This window comes from Salvia splendens, chromosome 13 (assembly GCF_004379255.2).
Source record: "Salvia splendens isolate huo1 chromosome 13, SspV2, whole genome shotgun sequence".
Lineage (NCBI taxonomy): Eukaryota > Viridiplantae > Streptophyta > Magnoliopsida > Lamiales > Lamiaceae > Salvia > Salvia splendens.
In genome coordinates this window covers 3,931,021-3,939,149 of record NC_056044.1, presented here as the reverse complement: position 1 = coordinate 3,939,149, position 8,129 = coordinate 3,931,021, and the positions used below count along the sequence as shown (strand labels likewise).

The 8,129-nt window shown below is 41.3% G+C and overlaps 2 protein-coding genes across 2 annotated transcripts; one reads left to right on the top strand and one right to left on the bottom strand.

Moving 5' to 3' along the window:
• Positions 1-825: 825 nt before the first annotated feature.
• LOC121762964 (16 kDa phloem protein 2-like) lies at positions 826-5,049 on the top strand. Its single transcript, XM_042158989.1, has 5 exons — positions 826-979; positions 1,611-1,676; positions 4,408-4,534; positions 4,627-4,741; positions 4,833-5,049. Exons 1-5 carry the CDS (start codon positions 913-915, stop codon positions 4,896-4,898), a joined length of 441 nt encoding a protein of 146 aa, XP_042014923.1. The 5' UTR covers positions 826-912; the 3' UTR covers positions 4,899-5,049.
• A 382-nt stretch (positions 5,050-5,431) lies between these two features.
• LOC121762754 (pentatricopeptide repeat-containing protein At5g15010, mitochondrial-like) lies at positions 5,432-7,701 on the bottom strand. Its single transcript, XM_042158738.1, has one exon. The coding sequence runs from the start codon at positions 7,459-7,461 to the stop codon at positions 5,719-5,721; it is 1,743 nt and encodes a 580-aa protein (XP_042014672.1). The 5' UTR covers positions 7,462-7,701; the 3' UTR covers positions 5,432-5,718.
• Positions 7,702-8,129: the final 428 nt, after the last annotated feature.

Below are 8,129 nucleotides of genomic sequence, written 5' to 3'. Positions count from 1 at the left end.
AAAAAAACTGTCTTGAATTATCATTGAGTGATCAATAAATACATATACTAGTTTTCTGCCGGTGGACGTAGGCCTAGAGCCGAACCACGTAATCGCTGTGTTTTCTTCTCTTGCTGTTTATCATTTAATCGTGCAATTGGTGTTTCACAACTACTCGGTTGATATTCACACGGACGATGCCCTATCGTCCGTGGAAGATCGATGCATCGTCCGCGCACCCACAGTAGGCGGACGATGGCGTGCCCGAGGTATCGTCCGCCCCATTGCGGATGCTGTGCGACTCGAGTAACATGAATATTTAAAAAGAGATGACGAATAGTCGAATAGCTATCAGATGGAGAGAATAAGAAGCGTTTCAATTATATAAAAATTTAAAAGAAAGTTTGGCATTGCAAAAAGTAGGCAGATAACAAATGATTGGACCAAAGATAATGAAACACACCTCCGACAGAAATTCATCTCAAGCCAAGCGGAGAGGTCGACCATGTGTCCGAGCAACGACGATCGGTGTGGAGCTGAGTAGGACTCATCCAATTAGACAAAAGACGACTAAGCATTTATATCTGACCCCAAGACTGTATTTTAGATTGGAAATTATTGTTATTTTTCATTTATAATTGAAGTGTTAATCAAATAGATATAGTTTTAACATTATTTTTACCATTCGCGTCATCTTGATTATATACAACAGTAGTACTATAACAAATTGAAAATTAGTAAATTATTATTCAAATTTTGAAATATAAAATAAGATACTATTATAATACGCGAGCGATCATGAGGTTGTGGGTCCCGCAACTTTATGACTTCATTACAAAATCAGCAAAGCAAAAAATTTTAAGGTAAGAGTAGAGAGAAAGAGACTCCGATTGTAAATTTTGCTGTGTTCCTGAGTTGGATTTTGATCCGAAGATGGCCAAAGGAACCCTTGAAGTTCTTCTTGTCAGCGCCAAAGGTCTCGATGACTCCGATTTTTTATGTATGTTTCTTCACCATAACTCTCTCATTTCGCGTGTATAGTCTCGATTACATCGGATTGAAATTCGTTTTTTTTTTCAATTTTAGTAAAATTATGGAATTTCTCACATATGCAAAGATCCACCACGATTCATGGTTCCGATGTTTCAGTTTTTGTGAGATTCATGACTCTTAGTTGACTTATTAACCGATCCATTGAATCCTATGAATCTCACGCGGTTTGATCTGTTTAAAAGTTGATAAAGGTTGATTAGATTTAGGGGGATTTAAGGATCAAAAAGTGTTGATTTTATACTTTTAATCATGATCCATGAAGACCTCTGTTTAAACACTGAATCAAAATTATCTGATACATGCTAAATTTAAGTTCAGATTCATTGATAAATGAAAACTAGTTTAGATTCATCTATTGTATACTAAGATGGTTTAGAACTTTGGGATATCATAGTATTTTCTGTCATTTGGATTATGTTTTGTTTGATTCACATCTCATTGAAATGGTAGGAATTAAGACATCCTAGTAACGAGGATAGAAATACACAATCATGTAAAGTAAATGTCCCCCAATTATAATATGTTTCTTATGAAGTGATGATATAGTATTTCCTTCGTCCTGATCTTCAACTTGGCAGCTGGGTCGGATCCCTATGCGATTCTCACTTACCGGACTCAGGAGAAGACAAGCGGCATGGGGACAGGTGCGTTTCTTCTCCATCTTGCGATTCTTGCATAGTTGCATAAACGTTGTTCGAATAAAAACTTCTTATTATGAGAATTGAGAACTATAAAGAGTCTTCCTTTGTAACACCCCGACTTTTTCTACTCTTTTTATTGTGTTCTTGAAAGGACCGTCGTTTGTACACTTGAAAATTTTTTCGACCTTGTTTCTTTTGTCGAGAGAATAATTTTACAATTTGGCTTTGGGCTATTAATTTTAAGAGTGTTGGGTCATCCAAATTTTCTTATTCTTTAACCAACTTAGCCAAACTCTACAATTTACATGTTGGGCCCAATTTCATCAAAGAACTTTAAGTTTCCAAGCCAATTCATTTTATTTGGAAACCACACTTTGAAGCCCAAGTTTTTTTCTTCTTCTTTCGTTCTTTCTTCTTCTTTCTTCCCATGACCGACGGTTTTCTTCATCCCCCCATGATCGACGGTTTTCCTCCACTCCCCACTTCCTCATCATTACCTACACCCTCCCCAAGCCCTCTAGCACCACTCACTACTTTCATTTGGCAAAAAAAAAAAGAGAGAAGAGTGAGGCAGCGGCGATGAGGAAGAGAAATGGCGACGTTAGAAGCGTGAGGGCTCCGGTTCAACCGAGCTCAGCAACGTGAGCTTGTAACCCAAGTGGGGGCTATAAAATGGTTGTCTTAATGGGCCCACAGATATGGCTGTAATGGACTCGAAACACACCGACCCGTTATCCTTCCACTGCCAAGAGCGGGAAGTATTCGCTGCTCTGTGAAGCCAGCCTGACGCAGTACCCACCACTCTACGGACCAAGAAGTCCATGCCTTCGCACAAGGCCCATGGCCCAACTCCCAGCTTGGAACGGGCAGGTCAGAATCAGCATTTCAAAGCCCAGCCACACAATTACGGGAAATCGGAACCCAATTGTTGGTGAAGGCGACGAGTTTGAGAATTTCCTCAATTTTTGTCGAGAGAGACAGAGAGAAAGACGTGGGATGTGGCAGTAGAGATGGGTTTCTTTCTAAAAAAATTGGGCTGCTGCTTTCTAAATAGTGAATGGGGCCTTTTGGTTGTTTTTTTAAAAAAAAAGATTTGGGCCAAGTTGTTAATGAATCAAGCGGGATGGAGTATTCATTTTGTTGGGTCAAGCTCGGGCCGCCTCAACAATAATTGAAAGACGGGAAGCATGGACTCAAGGAAGGATTTTCTCCGCGAACAAATTAAAGTCAAAGTAAGGAATTCAAATTCAGAAAAATTAAACGATCGAGGTGGGCTTTCGAACTAAAGTATTTTCAAGAGCTTTCGATTTAATATATTGGTTTGAGCATCATTTTATGTGACAAAATTTCCTTTTAATTGAGATTGCAAGTATTATTAATTTTATTCGATGATGATGTGATTTATGTGCTTAAAGTGAAAGTGATGTTATGTGATATACGTGTTGATTTAGCGAGTGCTTTGTGATTTGCTCGACTTGTTGATGTGATGTGAGATGATACTCGACCTTGACAGAGAAAAATGATTTTATGTTTCAAATACGTTTTTGAGGAAAATAAAGTTTGCAAAGGGAATATCATGCCATGTGTTTGTTTTGGGAAATGTCTATCTGTTTGTTTAGCAAGGGAGTTGTCCCTACTAGACCTATTGAAATCGAATTCGGGTCTGACTAGGGAGTGAGTCCCTACTCAGGCTAGTGTACACCAATGGGGATCGTGAGCCGTCTTTTGGGTCGGCCGGTCTAGTGATCGAGTTTGCGGCCACAAATCTCGTTTCACAGTATGTTGTTGATGTTGACGAGGTTGATGTTGATGAGGTTGATGTTGATGAGATTGATGTTGATGAGATTGATGTTGATGTTGATGTTGATGATTATTTAGTGGGGAGTGAGTCCCTACTATGAGTTTAATCGAATTCGGGTCTTAGCAAGGGTGCGTCCCTACTCGGACTAGTGTACACGATGAGGACCGTGAGTCATCGAATGGGTTGGCCGGTTTTCGTGCTCGTGGAAAGTGGCCCCTTACACGGCACCCTAAAGAACAGATATGTCAGTTTCTTAAATAATCAAGGAGAAATGGTTGGTTTGAAATGATGAGAAAAAAAGATTTGAGGATGAGTTGAAAGTTTGTGTTTGAAATATTTTTAGTGTCTCGGGCCTTTTCAAGTTAAAACCCCGAGGTCACTCAATGGTGGCATGATATACACAACTGTTATAAAAATTGTTTTGGCATTTGTTCACTGAGTGCATCAAGTACTCAGCCCTGCATGTGTTTTCCCTATGTGCAGGTTGAGCGGTGACGAGTGCGGTGGGTGTTGAGCATAAAAGGTGAAGAATGTCTATCAAATGTCTAGAATATGTTGTGTCTTCATACATAGCATTATTCTACTCTCGAAATGCTTCCGCTGAATGTTGTTTCTTTTGAGTTTATGTATTGTTGAGATATAATCTATTTGAGTTCTCAATTGTTGAGATGATACTCTGATTTTTATTCGAGCTATTCCCATTTGTATTCAGGCTATGGTCAAGTTGTGTCGTTTTCCCCTTTCTTCCCCGCTTCTTTAATCCTCCCCTAGTCACGATCAACCGTGTTTTCTATCCTTAGAAAATGTGGGCGTGACATCCTTCCTTCTGTAAAGTAACACTAGTGTAGAGTTCAGTGAAGTTATAACTAAAGAAGTTTTTTATATGAATGCCTACTTTATAACTGTAACATTGCTCCACATTGTTGTGTCCAGTTGATGGATCTTGCTCCGAGTGGAATGAGAGCTTCCTCTTCTCCATATCCAGCGATGTGCCTGAGCTGAAGATCAAACTAATGGACAAAGACACGTTTACAGCAGACGACTTTATTGGAGAAGCAATGTGAGTAATATACAATACTCATGTTAGATTCTTGTTCATGGTTTATGTATATGATCAACATTTCTGATTCTTGAATTCTTTGGCAAGCGTAGAATTCCTCTCCAGCCACTGTTTGTTGAAGATAGCCTTCCGCCCATGGCGTACCATGTTGTCAAAGATGAGGAGTACCGTGGAGAGGTTAGAGTCGCCCTCACTTTCACTCCCCAGGTATGAGACATCTTATCAATCATAGTATTTGGTTTGTGTATCTGTTGTCATGTGTTTGCTCCTTAAACGATGAAATTTTTTGTCATTGCAGAGAAGCAGAGGCGATGAGGTTGAAGAGGAGAGCCTTGGAGGATGGAAGCAATCATGTGTGGAGTGAAAAAGATGTTGGCATTACTTGTCAGTTTGAGATTGTCAATTTCATTGCAACTACTTGCTGTTTCGATTTTTTTGAGGAACATACAACTGATGGATATCAGCACTATTGATCATGGTGTTCTTATATATGGATCCGATTTTATGCTCGTTAAGTTTTATCCAACAATTCAATTACAATGTTTTATGTTTGTTGTGCTGCCATAATCATTCCTTTATTTATCATTCAATCTATACGAGGATAAAATAGAATTTTGACTATCTTAAATATTCTTATAAAATCTATCATTCGAGCTAATTTTGCTTGATTCATACAAGTACTAGTACAACTATACAGAGGATAGCTCTTTATCGAGAGGGTGTTCGGCTGCTCAAGATTAACTTGTCTGAGGAGAAAGATTAATTCAGTACCCACAAGCAAGGACTGATTCTACGTGACATTGTCTTGAAATTAAATACCGAGTCATATCTAATAGTACATCAAAGCAAACAACATTTAAAAAAAATATCTTATCTAATCTATCAAAGATCATGATCTTTAGGTTGAATTTAGACTCTTATTAGATTAACTCAAAAACTTGAGTAAGAAAGTGCCAAATTCACTTTGAAAAATAGTACTACAAATTAGATCTTCCAACTCTATAATAAAACTGTACTTATTTTGCAACAACCAACACACAAACTAGTAATACACAGTCTAAACAGGTAAAAAATAAAACCAGGTAGATACATGAAAATAAGTTACACAACCATTGGAAATGTGTAATAAGGAAAGATCATACCTGGGAAAATCATCATAGTCAAAAGTTGCAAACCAGATGATATCAATCCTCCCAAAAAGAAAAGCCCCTTTCCCTAGTAACACCCCTCATTTCCGGCCGCCGCCGGAATTCAACATCCCTTAACTTGTTCCACGATTTGAACCTCTCCTTTTCCCCTACCTTACTAGAGTTAAAACCATACTCTCTTGATCCAATCACATTGCCTTCAACATTAGCATCACTCTTACTCGCCAGCCACTCTTGAATCATAGCATCCACTTTCGGCTCCGGCAACAGATCCTTCTCCTTCATCTCCACATAGTACTTATGAGCCACATCCACTCTCCCATTCAAGAAAAGGCCGTGTATCAGCACAATGTACGAGCTCCTATCCGGGTCGACCCCATTCCTCCGCATCTCGCCCCACACCTTGAACACATCATCAATCTGGCGCCACCGGCAGAACTTCCTGATCAACATGATGTACGTATCATGGCTGGGATGGCATCCGGTCGTATGCATCCTCTCCAGAAGCTCAAACACTTGCTCCGTTGTCTTTATAGCGCGGAAGAAGGCGTGGTAGGTCCGGACAGTGGGTGCCACGCCTCTCTCCACCATCTCCTCGAAGGCCCGGCTTGCCTCATTCAAGAGATGCGACTTGCAAAGAGGCATGATCAGCGAGTTGTAAGTGACGGTGTCTGGTGCGATTCCCTCCTCGTTCATCGTCTCCATGAGGGCATGAGCTTCGTTCACGAACCTCCCCTTCGCCAGAGCATGGATCATTGAGTTGTACGCTTTCCTATCCGGTTTGATGCCTAAAGATTTCATCTTTTCGTAATGCCTCATCACTGCATTGAGATTCCCCATCTTGGAATAGCAAGACATGATGCTCGAGTACGAGTAGACATCGTGTCGAACCCCTCTCTTCTCCATCTCCATCCAAATCCTCCTCCCCTCACGAAGGCTGCCGATCACATTGCACCAGCCGTTGAGGATGATGTTGAAGCTCTTCGTGTTGAGCGGGTACGCGGCTTTGTTGCAGAACAGGAGATCCTCTGCATCTTTGACATTCTTGTACCTGCATAGAGCTGAGAGCAGGCCTTGGAATTCGTCGACTCCTATCTCGAGATTGAATCGCCTGAGGCCGTAGAAGGCGCTGATCGCCTTCGCGACGTCGTGCACGGCCGCGTGCCGCCTGATCATGATCAGAATCGTCACTTTCGTGACGAGGGACGCGGCTCTCATTTCCTCGACCAGAGACCACGCGGTGTCGAACTTCCTGAACTTGCCGAGGATGGAGATCATGGAGTGGTACTCGCGCCGCGAATGCGAGTAGCCTGGCTGCTTCCCTGCCCACAGGAAGAAGGTGAACGCCGCCTCCCAGTCGTTCCGCACGCGGGAGAGGACGTTTGCGACGAACTCCGGAGACACACTCAATCCGCATTGCTCCAGCTTTGTGCTCCTTTCCTGCGCACCAGGTGTTCGTATAATGTCCACAATGACATCGACATCGACATCGACATCGACATCGACATCGCGCGAGGAGCCTGGATGGATTGTGATGGCTCCCGTTTCTTCACCATCGGTGTCGGATTCGGATTCATGCTCCGATCCGCTGCGGAAGTCGACGTGATTGTGGATTGAGGAAGCGAAAGACGCGGAAACTGAGGGGGTGGTGACGATGGGGTATCGAGAGAGAAAGTGCAGAGGGCGGTCTGGTTTGATATACGGCGATATCCGATTCAATTGGAGATTACCGCGGCGTGCAAGGAGCAGAGTAGGTATCCGGCGAAGACTTGCTCTCATACTTGAAATCAATCGGCAATCAATTTGTGGAAAAGCTGTTTGAGTAAACTTGTGAATGACGGAGGTATCAACATTCACGACACAGATAAGAGGACAGCTGTGTTGAATACTCCAACGATATATCTCCTCTCTCGCATTTCGTGAAACTGAAGCGCAATGTTCAGTTCAGTTCAGTTGTTCACAACTGTTCGACAAAATGACTGATTGACAAGCGAAGTGTTCATGAAACTAATTATTCAAGGTTTCGAATATTGGGGATGTTATCAGTATTTAATTATTTTAATAAATAAATATATTCAAACATTCCCATTTCTACCCAAGATAAGATAAAAAAAACTTGATACTATTAAATAGTAATCAGATTATAGTACCTTTTAAACCATAGTAACTGCGTTGATTTAAAATCACATTTTTTGTATAATTGTCCCATCGGTAGAAATCGAAACTAGGCCTCTCAAATTGGGTACCCGCGGATACCCGATCCGATATTTTCGGGTACCCAATCCCGAAATTCCCAAAATCCAATACCCGATACCCGAGCCGAATTTGATTTCGGGTACTCGGATACCAGACTCGAGTATCCAGTCCCGAAAAATTGGGTATCCAGTCCCGATTGTAAATTTGATTTTTTTTAAAAAAATTAACTACACAGTTTTACAATTTATTTA

Coding starts and splice junctions, on each gene's coding strand:
- LOC121762964 (XM_042158989.1), top strand. CDS start 913: ATGGCCAAAGGAACCCTTGAAGTTCTTCTTGTCAGCGCCAAAGGTCTC. Junction 4,535..4,626: donor GACTTTATTGGAGAAGCAAT/GTGAGTAATATA, acceptor TGGCAAGCGTAG/AATTCCTCTCCAGCCACTGT. Junction 4,742..4,832: donor CCCTCACTTTCACTCCCCAG/GTATGAGACATC, acceptor TTGTCATTGCAG/AGAAGCAGAGGCGATGAGGT.
- LOC121762754 (XM_042158738.1), bottom strand. CDS start 7,461: ATGAGAGCAAGTCTTCGCCGGATACCTACTCTGCTCCTTGCACGCCGC.